This window comes from Ostreococcus lucimarinus, chromosome 5 (genome assembly GCF_000092065.1).
Source record: "Ostreococcus lucimarinus CCE9901 chromosome 5, complete sequence".
Classification (NCBI taxonomy): Eukaryota; Viridiplantae; Chlorophyta; class Mamiellophyceae; order Mamiellales; family Bathycoccaceae; genus Ostreococcus; species Ostreococcus sp. 'lucimarinus'.
This window is the reverse complement of record NC_009359.1, coordinates 412,612-426,620: the sequence shown is the minus strand read 5'-3', so window position 1 is coordinate 426,620 and position 14,009 is coordinate 412,612. Positions and strand designations below refer to the sequence as shown.

At 61.9% G+C, this 14,009-nt stretch overlaps 10 protein-coding genes across 10 annotated transcripts; 5 read left to right on the top strand and 5 right to left on the bottom strand.

Annotated features, from left to right (window-relative positions):
• Positions 1 to 279: 279 nt before the first annotated feature.
• On the top strand, positions 280 to 1,002 carry OSTLU_31722 (predicted protein; the record flags this gene model as incomplete). Its single annotated transcript, XM_001417974.1, has 1 exon — positions 280 to 1,002. The coding sequence occupies one exon, from the start codon at positions 280 to 282 to the stop codon at positions 1,000 to 1,002; it is 723 nt and encodes a 240-aa protein (XP_001418011.1).
• A 242-nt stretch (positions 1,003 to 1,244) lies between these two features.
• OSTLU_4198 (predicted protein) lies at positions 1,245 to 2,156 on the bottom strand (the record flags this gene model as incomplete). The annotated part of the gene is made up of 1 exon (XM_001417729.1): positions 1,245 to 2,156. A coding segment is annotated over one exon (912 nt), but the record flags the coding sequence as incomplete, so codon positions are not given.
• A 321-nt stretch (positions 2,157 to 2,477) lies between these two features.
• Positions 2,478 to 3,931, top strand: OSTLU_31720 (predicted protein). Its single transcript, XM_001417973.1, has one exon. The coding sequence runs from the start codon at positions 2,495 to 2,497 to the stop codon at positions 3,914 to 3,916; it is 1,422 nt and encodes a 473-aa protein (XP_001418010.1). The 5' UTR covers positions 2,478 to 2,494; the 3' UTR covers positions 3,917 to 3,931.
• Positions 3,932 to 4,032: 101 nt separating this feature from the next.
• Positions 4,033 to 6,251, top strand: PEX5 (peroxisomal targeting signal 1 receptor; the record flags this gene model as incomplete). The annotated part of the gene is made up of 2 exons (XM_001417972.1): positions 4,033 to 4,201; positions 4,282 to 6,251. The coding sequence occupies 2 exons, from the start codon at positions 4,033 to 4,035 to the stop codon at positions 6,249 to 6,251; spliced, it is 2,139 nt and encodes a 712-aa protein (XP_001418009.1).
• Positions 6,252 to 6,340: 89 nt separating this feature from the next.
• OSTLU_31718 (predicted protein) lies at positions 6,341 to 7,843 on the top strand (the record flags this gene model as incomplete). The annotated part of the gene is made up of 1 exon (XM_001417971.1): positions 6,341 to 7,843. One exon carries the CDS (start codon positions 6,341 to 6,343, stop codon positions 7,841 to 7,843), a length of 1,503 nt encoding a protein of 500 aa, XP_001418008.1.
• Positions 7,844 to 7,937: 94 nt separating this feature from the next.
• Positions 7,938 to 8,915, bottom strand: OSTLU_15438 (DMT family transporter: UDP-galactose; the record flags this gene model as incomplete). The annotated part of the gene is made up of 1 exon (XM_001417728.1): positions 7,938 to 8,915. The coding sequence occupies one exon, from the start codon at positions 8,913 to 8,915 to the stop codon at positions 7,938 to 7,940; it is 978 nt and encodes a 325-aa protein (XP_001417765.1).
• Positions 8,916 to 9,085: 170 nt separating this feature from the next.
• OSTLU_38691 (predicted protein) lies at positions 9,086 to 9,769 on the top strand (the record flags this gene model as incomplete). The annotated part of the gene is made up of 2 exons (XM_001417970.1): positions 9,086 to 9,124; positions 9,350 to 9,769. The coding sequence occupies 2 exons, from the start codon at positions 9,086 to 9,088 to the stop codon at positions 9,767 to 9,769; spliced, it is 459 nt and encodes a 152-aa protein (XP_001418007.1).
• Positions 9,770 to 9,943: 174 nt separating this feature from the next.
• Positions 9,944 to 10,501, bottom strand: OSTLU_92755 (predicted protein; the record flags this gene model as incomplete). The annotated part of the gene is made up of 1 exon (XM_001417727.1): positions 9,944 to 10,501. A coding segment is annotated over one exon (558 nt), but the record flags the coding sequence as incomplete, so codon positions are not given.
• A 346-nt stretch (positions 10,502 to 10,847) lies between these two features.
• On the bottom strand, positions 10,848 to 11,822 carry OSTLU_92754 (predicted protein; the record flags this gene model as incomplete). The annotated part of the gene is made up of 1 exon (XM_001417726.1): positions 10,848 to 11,822. A coding segment is annotated over one exon (975 nt), but the record flags the coding sequence as incomplete, so codon positions are not given.
• A 301-nt stretch (positions 11,823 to 12,123) lies between these two features.
• Positions 12,124 to 13,959, bottom strand: OSTLU_15435 (predicted protein; the record flags this gene model as incomplete). Its single annotated transcript, XM_001417725.1, has 1 exon — positions 12,124 to 13,959. The coding sequence occupies one exon, from the start codon at positions 13,957 to 13,959 to the stop codon at positions 12,124 to 12,126; it is 1,836 nt and encodes a 611-aa protein (XP_001417762.1).
• Between the last annotated feature and the right edge of the window lie 50 nt (positions 13,960 to 14,009).

Genomic DNA, 14,009 nt, shown 5'->3' with positions numbered 1-14,009 from the left:
TCGCGCAGTGCGGCGGGACGGGCGTCGTGCGCGCGCGATGGTGGCGTCGAAACTTGAGATCGCGACGCGCGCGCGATGTCGACGATGCGCGGCGCGACGCGCGCGGTGGGGGACGCGCGAGCGTTTCGAGCGCGCGCGCGCGGCGCCGGCGCGCGCGCGGGACCGGTCGCGACGCTCGAACGGCGACGCGTGTCGGCACCGGTGCGATGGGATCATCGCGGCGACGACGCGCGACGCGCGACGCGCGGAGACGCGATGACGCGCGCGTCGCGGACGACGATGACGCGCGGAGCGCGCGAGAGAGACGCGCGGGCGCGCGCGGGCGCGCGGGATGAGACGTCGGTGTCGCGAGACGCCGGCGACGTCGGCGACCGGGGTCGCGAGACGACGCGCGGCGGACCGCGAGAAGATTTGGAGGGTTTGTTCGGCGCGGATTACTCGGGCGACGGGCTGTCGACGCAAGGTGAGGCTGTCGTGAAAGGTGTGGCCGCGGTTGAGGATAAACCGAGCGGGATGACGCTGGATGTGGATTACTTGCAAGAGCTCATCGCGATTCAAGAGGACTGCCCGAAGGAAATCGGCTTCTTCGGGACGAGGAATATGGGTTTCATGCACCAGCAGTTGATTGAAATTTTGGCGTACGCGCTTTGTTTGACGGGGAATCACATATACACGAGTGGTGCCACCGGGACGAACGCGGCGGTGATCAGAGGGGCGCTTCGCGCCGAGCAGCCCGAATTGCTCACAGTGGTTTTACCGCAAAGTCTGGCCAAGCAACCGCGAGAATCGAGGGAGCTGTTGGAGGGCGTGGCGCAAATCGTCGAAGCCCCGGAGAACGACGGCATGCCTCTCGTAGAGGCGTCGAGGATATGCAACGACACGATCGTGAGTAAGGTGAAACAAATCATCGTCTTCGCTTTTCACGATTCCAGACTTTTGCTCGAAACGTGCCGCAACGCGAAAACTATGCGAAAGCTCGTCACCTTGTTCTATCTGGATTGACGCTGGCATGTATTTCCGTCCATGTAATTATATCTGGTACTAACAACTCATCCGCTAACTCATTCCTAATTTTATTCTTCGCCGATCGTCGCCAACTCGTGTTCAGGCGCGTCGCTTCGAAGCGGGGGCGCGTTTGCCGCCGCTTCCAGGTCGTCCCACACCGACGCGTTCGCCGACAGGCTCGCGGTGTCGTGCTCGGGTGCGCTCGAACGACCCATAGGAACGAATGTACGCATCTTCACCGTCCTATCCGGTGTCTCTCCGTCACCGTGAAGCGTGTAGTCTTGATATGTCGCCCCAAACTGATGCACCGTATCGTCAAAGACGTCGCGCACAGAGACAAAGTTGACGACGTTGGAGACGAAGCCACGCTTGGCGCCCGTTGGGTCGACGAAATCGGTGTATGGGAACGCGAACCACATCATCAACGATACGACGAACATCTCGCAGCAAATAAGTACGTCCTGCACCGCGCGACCTTCTTCGGGGCTATCCAAACTTCCCGTGCGCACCGCCATGGCGGTGAAGAAGCTTTGCCAAAAGCTCAAAAAGATCACGCTCTTGACGATGATAAACTTGAGTAACGGATTGTACTTCGCCAGTGGGTCGTGTGCGCCCAAGTAAAACATCCACAGCGCGTACAAAGCGAGTGTGTATGAAATGTTATACACGAAGAGAATGTACACGTACGCCTTCAAAAAGTTGATCTGTCCGTCGCCGAGCTTCCCTTTGGCTTGCAGCACGATTTCTATAACCGACAAAATCGGCTTGATAAACACGAACTGCAAGCATCCTTGTTTGCACCGCCGAATGTAGTTCCCATCTACCACTAAATCACGATCAAAGATGCACGTCCCGCGCAACCAAGAACCGACTTTGATCTCCTTCCCAGCCATGGCGTTCACGATGGCGCCCGGTCCGCCGACGTACGCCAGACAAAGATTCAAAAAGTTGTACACCACCCAGCTCTCGTAGCAATCTCGCACGACCTCGATGTAGAACTCCGCCTTATTATTTTCGATCACGAGCGAGATCCAGCTCAGCAACGAGAACACGGGCACGACGAGAATCACTCGATTTATGTGTCGCTGCACCCGCGGCATGGTGTAGTGCTTCACGTGCATGGCGACGAGCGCGACGGCGACGATCGCGCTCGTCCACGCTAAGAACCCCGTGACGTGGTGCGCGGTGGTATACCCTAGGTACCACTTCATCGCGCGCTTCCGTCTCGCGCGTCTCGCGTCTCGCGCGCGTCGTCAAAGCCGTTCTCGTCACCACCTGGCGTCTTCCGCGCGCGCGTTCGACGCGTTCGCGCGCGCGGCGCGCGCGCGCCTCGATGTCTCGACGCGTCCGGGCGTCTATGCGTCTGAGCGTCGACGCGTCGATCGCTCGCGCGCGCTCGCGCGCCGACTCGGTGTCTCGCGCGCTCGCCGACGCGTCGCGCTCTGCCGATGAACGGCGTCGGCCCGCACTCCGACGCGCTGGACGCGACATGCGCGCCGACGCCGACGCCGACGCGGCGCCGCGCGCCGCGAGCGCCGACGCGAACGCGCGCGTCGTCGGCGCCGACGCGTCGGACGCGCGCGACGCGCGAAACGACGCGGTGCGCGGACGAGATGTCGAAGGCGATGTCGATCGCGCGCGCGACGGCGACGCGCCGACGGTGTCGAGCGTGGTCGACGCGCTCGTGAAGCATCACCTCGCCGAACGCGAAGGGAAGCGGACGTCGCGAATGCCGTCGCACGAATTCTGGGAGACGCAACCCGTGCGACAATTCGGCGAGGACACGTCGCGCGGCGCGGAGCTGCGGGAAGGACCGATCGACCCGCCGAAACTCGCGAGTGAGACGAGCGAGAGCGGAGGCGCGCTGCCGCCGGGGTACGAGTGGTGCTCGTGCGATATGACGGACTCGAGGACGCAGGAGGAGGTGTACGAGCTGTTGACGAACAACTACGTGGAGGACGACGACGCGATGTTTCGATTTCAATACTCGCAAGAGTTTTTAAAGTGGGCGCTGCGACCGCCGGAGTATCACGGTGATTGGCACGTTGGAGTGCGGTTGAAGGTGACGCAGACGCTCGTGGCGTTCATCACGGGCGTGCCGGCGAAACTCAGGGTGAAGGGGAAAGAAATCGACTTGGCGGAGATCAATTTCTTGTGCATTCATAAAAAGTTGCGCTCGAAGCGCATCGCGCCGACGCTCATCAAGGAGATTACGCGACGGGTCAACGCGAAAGATGTGTGGCAAGCGACGTACACCGCGGGAGTGCTGTTGCCGAAGCCGATATCGAAAGCGCGTTATTGGCATCGGAGTTTGGATATTAAAAAGCTCGTCGACATCGGATTCACGCGCCTGGGTCGCGACGCCTCGATGTCACGCGCGGTGCAGATGTTCAAGCTTGCCGCGAAGCCAAAATCGGAAGGGTTGCGTCACATGACCGAGGCCGACGTTCCACGCGTGACGGCGTTGTTGAGCAAATATTTGACTAGATTCGCCGTGGCGCCCATAATGAATGAGGCCGAAGTTCGGCACTGGTTGTTGCCGCGCGAGGACGTCGTGTTTTCATACGTCGTCGAGGACGAGAAGACGAACAAGATCACCGACTTCGTCAGCTTTTACAACTTACCGTCGCAAATCATTCACAGCAAAACCAAGCACAAAACTCTGAAGGCGGCGTACTCGTATTACAACGTCGCGACGTCCATGCCGCTCGTGAAGCTCATGGAAGACGCCCTCATTTTGGCGCGAAACAACGCATTCGACGTCTTCAACGCGCTCGATTTGATGGAAAACGAATCCTTCCTGAGCGCGCTCAATTTCGGCATCGGCGACGGGAATTTGCACTATTACCTCTACAACTGGCGGATATTGGAAGATTTAGAACCTAGCGAGATCGCCCTCGTGCTCACGTGATTCCTTGCGCCGTCAATTGCAATACCAAACGCGACGTGACGCAACCCAACGCAGACGCCTACGTTACAACTCGACCCGCGCGACCGCGCCGACCGCACGCTCGAACCCGCGGCGCGATGTCGAGGTTCATGCGCGATCTCGCGACCGGCGGCGCGTCGTGCGAACCCAGCGACGGCGCCGGTCCGTCGAGCGCCGCGAATCCAATCGCGCGCGTCGCCGACGTCTTACTCGGCGATCGAGGCACGCGCGCGCGCGAACAACAGATACAGCGCGCGAGCGAACGAGGTTCGTGCGCGCGGACGCTCGACGCGACGCGCGAGACGACGCGCGAGACGACGTGACTGACGGTTGGACTCGGCGCGCAGACCAACTCGCGCGAGGCGCGGCGAACGCGGCGAATGGGTTACATTTAGCGAGAGAGGGGCTGTTGGACGGTGTGGAAGACGTGCGTGAAGGAACGATGCGTGCGAGTGGTCGATATGCGGCGGCACCGGTGCAGATGGTGCCGGATGCGAGGTTGGACGCGCGCGGGGCGTCGGCGCTGGAGAAGTCGTTCGCTCGAAATAGGAGCGCTGTGATGGCGAGACATTTGCAGTCGCAGGGGGAGATGGAAGACGGCTTCGAGCGCATGCGCATGGATGACGCTGAGATGAGCGCCCGAGCGCAGATGGCGCATAATGCGGCGATGCTTCGCGAGATGCAGCGCGGCGACCGCTGGGCGCGCGGATTTCAGCAACCACTTCACGCGCAGGCGTCGCCGAGTTCCTGGGCGGAAGAATTCGCGAATGTTGAGACTTCAAGGCACGCGCAGTGGGCAAACGAGTTTCACAACCACCCGCCGCCGCCACACACGATGCACGCGCCACCGCGCGCCGATGCGTGGGCGCAAGAGTACAGATCAAATCAAGGCACGCGCTGGGGCGAGGAGTTTGGCGCGGCGCAAAACAGATGGGCGGACGAGTTTTCACAACAACACGCCAGTGATGTGCAAGCACCGCTTACTGACGTTGCGGCACAAACTGCGAAACAAAGTAGTGAGCTTGCGGCGACGTTGAACGCCGATCCAAAGTTTGCGAATTCTAAATTCGCGCAACTCATGTCCAAACTTGGTAGCGGGCAAGTCGTCGTGAGAGAAGACGGTTTGCAGGAGGTAAACGCGGCACCTCAGGCGCGGCATGTGGACCAAGGTGAGCGATGGGCGGCCGAGTTCATCGAGCAAACACAGCAACCGCAACCTCAATGGGCGGACCAGTTTACAGCGCAGATGCAGCGTCAAAATCCGACGAGCCAAGCGTGGGCGCAGCAATTCTCGCAGCGCGAGATGGAATCGCAAAGGCAGTCAAACGTCGACGATTGGGCAGAAGAGTTCAAGAACGTACCGCGCGAGTGGGCGAGCGAGTTTGAAGATATGCAGCGCAACAACCCAGAATGGATGCAAAACGTTTGGGACGAAATGCAACAAAATCCGCTTTCAGAACGGAGCAACTACAAATTCACCGACCCGAACCCATACCTCGGTCAAAGTGGTTTGCAAGAGAAAACGATGGAATTGGCAAAGACGGGCGTACTCGCCGAAGCTGCCCTCGCCGCTGAGGCGTGGGTGCGTCAAGATCAGAGCAACAGCGAAGCGTGGTACCATCTGGGACGCATCCAAGCGGAAAATGACGATGACCAGCAAGCCATCGCGGCGATGTCAAAAGCGTACGAGGCGAACCCGCAAAATCCAAATGTTCTACTCGCCCTCGCTGTGAGCCACGCGAACGAGCTGGACCAGGATGAAGCCCTCGGCCACGCGTGTGAGTGGCTCGGAAGTCAAGAGCGCTTCAAACACATCGCCGCCGGACAAGCGCCACACACGCCCGAAAACGTCATGGCAATGTTCAGAGAAGCCGCTCGACAAGCACCGAACGACGCTGACGTGCAAACTGTGCTCGGTGTCATGGCGCATTTGACGAGGAATTACGAAGACGCAGTCAACGCCTTTCAACGAGCCGCCAATTTGCGCCCCGACGACCATTCATTGTGGAACAAAATCGGCGCCACGCAGGCGAACGGCGCCGAGAGTGCCGACGCAGTAGGGGCATATCGCCGCGCGCTGACCATCAAACCCAACTACGTTCGCGCGTGGTCAAACATGGGCATCAGTTATGCCAACCAAGGCCGGTACGCCGAGTCGATGCCTTATTACATTCGCGCGTTATCGATGAATCCCAACCCCGAAAGTCCGACCTGGGGCTACGTCCGCATCAGTCTTGGTTGCACCGGACGATTAGATCTCTTAGAACACGTCGACAAGCACGACATCGGCGCTCTTCGACGCGAATTTCCACTCTAGCCAGTTGACGAATCATCAAACACTATACGCCGCAGAACGCGATGCGCGCGCGCGCGTTCCCATGCGCCGTCTTCCTGGCGTTAGCCGCGATGATCCCCATCGTCGCGGCGCGCGCATCTTTCGTCGAGGAGGTCCTCATCGAGCGTTTACGCGACGACGCCGTCGCCTTGGTGTTCACCTTCACCACCACCGAGCATGAGCTCGAACGACACTCCGCCGTCATGGCCAAGCCCCTGCGCGCGGTGCTCGCGAAATCACGCGCAGAAACGCTCGAACTGTGGTTCGGACGCGGGCGTTGGAACGCGCGGCGATGGGGGGCGCCGCCGGTGGTGGCGAAACCGATCGGCGCGGAGGCGCTCGGGACGTGGCGCGCGGACGAGGACGCCGAGCGAGGGTGGCGAGACGCGACGACGGCGCTCGGCGGGACGTTCTGCGCGTCTCTGAGCGCGCTGGGGACGTCTACGGCGGTGACGTCACCGGTGTTGGGATTTAACGCTTGGGATGGGGAGGCGTCGTCGGCGCGACGGGCGAGCGACGCCGCGACGGTGAAGCACGCGAGTTTACCGCAAGAGGCGGTGTGCGTGGAGAACTTAGCGCCGTGGTTGAAGCAGTTGCCTTGTCGCGATAGAGCGGGATTGGCAAAGGCGCTGAAAACTGCGCACGAAGTGTTTAGCGCGAGACATTTGACGTTCGGCGTGAGGTTGTCCAAGGATGGCGACGGTTACACGCGATCCGAGCAAACTTTGATGATGGTGTTGCCAGATGCTAGCGAGTCGTACGCTGAAATTATCGGAACGATCCAGCGAGTGGCGAGTGACGTCTGCGTCGCCGCCGATGGCTCGTACGTTCACGCGCGCGATGGAGATGATATCGCGACTTTCAATTTGTCGTCGTCGGCGGCGTTCGACGCCGACGCTCTCGGAGTCAACCATCGCACGCCCACGCTGTACGTCGAACGGTTCTTGACGGGCACTGGGAATGAGTTCGGTGGTATTGTGATCGATATCGAGCGGCCGGCGCTGGAATCGAGCGCGAACTCGTCGCCGCCCATACGTGCTCGTTTGTTCCAGCCGCTTCCTTGGTTCGTGAAGCTGTACATGCACACGCTTTCTATCGAGCTGGACGGAGTCGCGGTGTCGCGCGAAGTGTTGGATGAAATGCACTTCGTGCCCGCAGAAGATCGCGTGCGTTCTTCATTGCTTGAGTTACAAATGGTGCTTCCAGCGAACGCCTCGATGCTTCGCTTGCGCCTTGATTTCGACAAAGGTTTCCTTCGAGCGCAAGAGTTTCCTCCGGACGCGAACCGTGGGTTCGACTTACCTCCGGCTCGATTCGATGCGTTCCGTGTCATCCACGCCGACACACGTGTGCCTCGTACGCAGCAGGCGAGCGCGTTTCTCGATAAACTTCGAGCATCCTCAGTGGCTCCCGAGACGCTGTACATGAACAGTCTCCTCCTGCTTCTTCCCACGCCAGACTTTTCGATGACGTTCAACGTGGCCGCTATGACGGGAAGCGTGCTGAGTATTTTATTTCTAAGCCTCATGCGCGCGATGACCGCTCGCGAGTCGTGGAAAGATTATAGAAGATAGCGCATAGCGCCCTCAACGGGCACGCGCCCTCGGCGCTTAGAAATACTACCAAATACTATTCCAACCGAATGCTATCGCTACGACACACCCTCGCTCAACCCGTCTTGCGCTTCTTCTTACGCTTCTCGACTGGCGGAAACGCGGTGTGCACCCAAGTGCTGATGACGATGACGATCAAACTCACGACGTGCGCGCGAGGCGGCGCCGCGCCCGCGAAGACGCTCTGAAACACCCCCGTCAGCACCAAACCGCACGTCACGGCGAACCCCTTCGCGATCGAACCTAATCGCTTCGTGATCTCCCCCACCAGTATCCCACCGATCGCGCTCGACAGCACGGGAACGAGCGCCCAAGCCGTCCACGACTCGTACACCGCGCTCAGGCGAAACTCGTCGCCGGCGGCGACGCGCTCCGCGAGCAACACCATCGGCACCCCCGTGATCGCCATCTCCAGCGTCATCATCGCCGGAAGCTTCTCGCTCCCCTGCAGCGCGAACTGACACATCGCTCCCGACAATCCCGACAGCGCAGACGCCACCAACACGCTCGTCGCGCCCGCCGCGCGCGCCGCCGCGCTCGCCGCGCCGCCGCCGCCGCTCGCCGCCGTCTCCCCCCCGAACAGATTCACCGCCGCCGCGAGCGTCCCCACCAGCGCCAAGCACTGCGCTCGGCTCTGCCGCGCCCCTCCCAGCCACAGAAACGCCGCCGCGCTCGCGAGCTTCGTCTGGTTCAGGCAGTTGAACGTCACGCCGTCCAGCGCGCGCGCGCCCCTCTGCAGCAGCACGTTCTGCGCCGCGTACACCGCCGCCGGCGCGCCCGACGCGAGCAGCGACCGCGCGGACGCCCGTCGCAGCGCCCCTCGCGTCTCGCGTCGTCGCAGCAGCGCGCACGCGCACAGCGTCGCCTTGGCGATCTCGACGCTCAGCACGAGCGCCGACGCGCGCGCGTTCGCCGCGTAGCGCGCGCGCAGGAACGGCTGCGACGCGTACTGCAGCGCGAGCGCGACGAAGAGCGCGACCCCGCGCGCGTGCGGCCCGCGTCGACGCGCGTCGGCGACGCGCGTCGGCGCCATCGCGCGCGCGAGTGCCGCGACGACGCGACCGAACATCGCGACGCGCGGCGTCGACGCACGACGAGCGCGCGCGCGCGAGACGCGCGAGAGCGCGCGAGGGCGGCGACGCGCGCGACGCGCGCGACGCGAGCGACGCGCGCGCGCGAACGCGGCGACGCCGGTCGACGAGGATGGCGGACGCGTCGTCGCTCCCGCGACGGATCCTCAAGGTGCGGCGGACGCGCGACGAAGGCGACGACGCGAAGGCGACGACGACGACGACGACGAACGAGACGACGACGCGCGACGCGGTGAAATCGGGCGCGACGACGGCGGACCGCGGCGAAGGCGACGCGCGGGAAAACGGCGCGCGCGAGACGGGAGACGGGAAGGCGACGAGACGCGACGACGCGAGAATGACGAAACGACGCGCGCGACGCGCGATGACGACGCAGGAGGCGCAGCGATTGCAGCAGGAACCGATTCCGGGGATCGCGGTGGAGGTGAGCGAGACGAACCTGCGACACTTTTTCGTCGTCGTGGAGGGACCGCGGGGAACGGCGTACGAGGGCGGGAAGTTCAAGTTGGAGCTGTTCTTACCCGCGGATTATCCCATGGCGCCGCCGGAGGTGTTCTTCAGGACGAAAATTTATCACCCGAACACGGATAAGATTGGGCGCATCTGTTTGGACGTGTTGAAGGATAAGTGGTCTCCGGCGCTGCAGATTCGTACGATTTTACTCAGCGTGCAGGCGTTGATGAGCGCGCCGAACCCAGATGACCCTTTGCGAGAGAACGTGGCGGAGCACTGGAAAACGGACGAACACGGAGCGCTGCAAACGGCGCGAGAGTGGACGGCGAAGTACGCCAAGTGAGGACGGGTATTCTTAGCAAAGAGACGCGACCTCGCCTTCGAGGACGCAGTCGCTCTTGACTTCTTCTAGCACTCTTTCAGAGCGCGATGCGATCACGAAATGTTCGGTATTGCAATGATTACTAGATTGTGCGCCGCGCCACGCGACACGATGTGTCTACCACGCTATAAAAAATCACGATTCGTCGTCGCCTTCCGCTTCCGCCTCTGCGACGAGCCGAGCGCGCTCTTGCGCGCGTTTCAATCGCTCCAGCACCACGCTCTCAAAGTCTAGATTCGCGACGCTCGGCGCTCGAGCCGCGGTCGTTTCGCTCGCCGGCGCCGGTGAAACGCCTCCCGACGCCGCGTCGTCCCGTCGCTTCGCCGGTTCCCCCGCGTCGACTTTCGGAGGAATCGCGGCGCGCGCGACGACCAACGGATTACTCGACCGCCCACACGTCGCCCCAGACGCCGTGGCGCACGCGTCGCCGTCTGCAAACACGACGAGCGCGCTGCCTTTCTTCTTCTTCCCCTCGCGAATCACGACGTCCTCGATGCGACCAAAGGTTTCAAAAATCTCCCGCAGCTCCTTGGCCGAGTACGCGTCGTCGTCCGCGTCGCCGTCGCGTCGCCACACCACCTTGAGCGCTCGATACAAGTGCTCCGGCACCGTCGACGTCGTCGCCGCCGTCCCCACGCCATCGCCATCTCGCGCCTTCCCCCCCCGCGTCGCTTCCTCGCGTCGACGCCGCAAACGCTCCAACTCGCCTCGCAACCGCTCTCGCGCCGCGCGCTCCGCCCCCACCTCCCCCGCGCTCGCCGCCTTCCGCTCCCGCGCCTCCAGATCCTCTAAATCTCGTTTTCTCTTCGCTCCGTGCGCCGCGTGCGCGCGCGCTCGCGCCGCTTTCGCGCGCAGGAAATCATCCAACGCGCGTCGCGCGTCGACGTCGAGCAGCGCGTCGCTCGCGCGTCGCAGCGCGTCAAACTCCTTCTCCGCCCGCTCGCGCTCCGACGCCGGCCGCTTATCGGGGTGGCATTTCAGCGCGAGTTTTCGGAACGCCTGCGAGTTTTCGCGCGCGTCGTCGTCGTCGTCGTCGTCGTCAGTCGTCGTTTCGAATGCGAATGCGAATGCGAAATCGTCGAGTCGCGCGCGTCGCGTCGCCCCGCGCGTCGCGCGTCGCGCGCGTCGCGCGCTCGACGCACCTTTTTAATCGTCGCCTCGCTCGGCGCGTCCTCGAACGCCAGTCCCAGCGCGGCGTACGCGTTCTCGTCGACGTCCGCCATGACGCACCGCGCGTCGCGATCTCGCGCGCGCCGCACACCGCGCCGCGCGCCTCGCTCGAGCCGTCGAGCGCCGAGACGCGCGCGCGCGCTCGATGTCCGCGTCGCTGACGCAGCGCGCCGGCGCGTTCGCGCGCGCGCGCGGACGGATAAGCGCCGAGGGTTGTCCCGGCGAGACGCGTCGCGCGCGCGTCGTCGCGCGCGTCTCGTGCGCGGCGAAACCGGCGCCGCGAGGCGAGTACTACGCGGGAAAGGGCAAGTACATCAAGGACGACCGAGGGCTGGTGAGCAAGACGGGTCGAGACGACGCGTTCACCGGCGGGTTCGCGGGCGGGGAGAGAGGCTTGTGGTCGTACCGGGACGAATTGGCGGCGACGAACGCGGCCAAGGCGCTGGAGAAGGCGAAGGCGAAGCGGCGCGAAACGAGGGAAGTGCGGCTGCAGAAGGACTTCGGGGGAATGGCGGGAGGATTCCCGGGAGGAGAGATCGGGGTGAAGTCGTTCAACGCGACGGGGGAGGTGCCGGCGGCGAAACCGCCGACGCTGGGATGGGGGCCGCCGGCGCTGGGAACGGTGGCGGTCGTCGCTGGGTACACGTATTACACCACGGGAGAGTTGAGCCAAGAGGCGCTGGTGAAAGCCGTGGAGACGCTGACGACGAAGGCGAGTGAAATCGATCCTTCGGCGGTGGCGCAGGACGCGGGCGCGGTGGCGAGCGCGTTGGGACTCGTCGCCGGCGCGTTGGGACAAGTCGTGAATCTGCTTCCGGAAGAAGTCAAAGACGCCGGCTCGCACGCCGCGTTCGTCGCGTTCATGATTTTGTTCGGCGGCGTCATGTTGCGAATTCTCGTGGGCGAAGTTGTCTCCGTCGTCGGCAAGTACTTCAAGGTGACCGCGCTGGCGCTCGTCAGTGGCACCATTGCGCTCAAGCTTTTACACATTCTTTAAACGTTTACAAATCGACGATGAATGAATTCATTCTTTACACGTTTACACAATCTTAAACGTTACAAACATTGTTTCACAACCATCGAACACCATAGCTAATCACGAGCGCGCCGATTTCCGTGACATTTTTAACGTCAATGAATGAATTTTACTTTTTACCGCGCTGGCCTCGTTTGGATTCCTTGAGATCTTCAGGGCTCAAAATGAATGTCCCTCTCGTGTCCTCGTCCGAGCTGTAAGCGTACTGCTGAGCCGCTGTCTCTTCGTCCGAATCCATGGCGAGCGCGGAGAACCCAGAGCGTACGACGTTGACTTCGTCGTCATCCGACTCGTCGTCGGTTAAGTTGTCTTCTTCGATTTGGACGACATCCGCCTTCGAACGCATCACAGGCGCGCCGGTCGGCGGCGGAATCGCGTACGGAATCTTGCCGTCGTAAACCATGCTCAGAATGACTTGCCCCGCGCGTTGGACGTCGACGCCGCGCGTTTTCACGAATCCTCGCATCTTGCCATACGCTTGACACAGCGAGAGCGGCGACCACGGCAATTCGTCGTTTGTCAAATCTTCGTTGTTCAGCAACTCGAGCGTCTCAGGATCGAACTCCTTCGATGGTCGAACTTTCAGCACGCTCGTAATAGGCGCGGCGAGCGATGCCGCGAGCTTACCATCACTTGACCCACTGAACTTGCGCTGAATCGCTTGCCACCGCTCCGCACCGACGAGCTTTGCTTCGGCGATCCAACGAATAGCGCTGAATGGCTCGCGGACGACTGGAAGAGGAATGAGATTGCCGATGATTTGCTCCGCGGGAGAAATATCGATGCGGGGAAATACTAGGCCAGGAGAATCGCACAAGCACGTGTGATCGTCCAAAATGAGCGTCTGCAATGTCTTCGTGTGTCCCGGCGTCGCCTTCACGCTCACCGCTTTACGTCGAAGAATAGAGTTTACCATCGAAGACTTACCCACGTTGGGGTGCCCGACGAGTCCTATCATTATTCGGCCTTCAGCTTTCACTCGTTCTGCTTCCTCGCGCTCTTGATTCAACGCCTGCCGCACGTACGCTTCGCCCTCTTCGTCCACCTCTTCTTCTTCTTCCTCTTCTTCCCCTTCTTCTTCGCCGTCGTCGTTTCCATCATGTTCGTCTTCCATCGTGTCTTCCATCGCCGCGTCGAAACGTTTGCCCGAACGCGCGAGCTCTTGACACACGCGCAGTAACGCGTCGCGTCCGATGGGAATACTCGATTGACGGTGCATGCGCACTGACGCGTTGTCTCGCTCCTCGTGATTTTTGTCCTTGCGATCCCAAAACCGTTCGTCCTCGGGTGCTTCGTCGCGGGAAGAAAAACCGACAACTGCGTCGATTCCCGGCAAAGACGCCATAAGATGTGCAGCCCATTCATCGATCGCACGCATCGGTACCGCATCCGTCTTGTTTAACACCACGACGAGAGGTTTGCACAATCGCCGCGTCACGTGCGCATACAACGCTGGCGGCAAATGCAACATCGGATTCCTCGCGTCGACGACCACCACAGCCACATCTGAGCGCTCTAACACCCGCCACAACTGTCTCCAAACCTCTATGTTTTGCTCAAACGCGGGTGCGTACCCCCCAGCCTCGATCATCGCCTCCTTTGCTGATCGCAACCACTTCACGAACGCCTTTCGTTCTCTCGCGTGCAACCGTCCTCTTTTCAATTCATAATCCCATTTCGGCCGCGCCGGCATCAACCTCAACGACCGTGCGTCGTCTTGAAACATGTCCGGCGTTCGTTCGTCGTACCCTCTCGGCTCGCTCATCAACGGTCGTCGGCCGTCTCGAACGCGTCGCTCCACGTCGTAGCTCGCCTCCGCCGCGAGCACCGTCGTCACCCCTCTTCGGTGTGCTCCGCCGCTACCGATCCCGCGCTTCTTCTCGCTCGCCCGCGTCTTCGTCGACTTTAACCCGAGACTCTCGACCGTGAACACGGTCGTCGCCATGCCTCGTCGCGCGTCCACGCGTCCGTCTTCCGCGGCGTGTTCCTCGGCGG

Coding starts and splice junctions, on each gene's coding strand:
- OSTLU_31720 (XM_001417973.1), top strand. CDS start 2,495: ATGCGCGCCGACGCCGACGCCGACGCGGCGCCGCGCGCCGCGAGCGCC.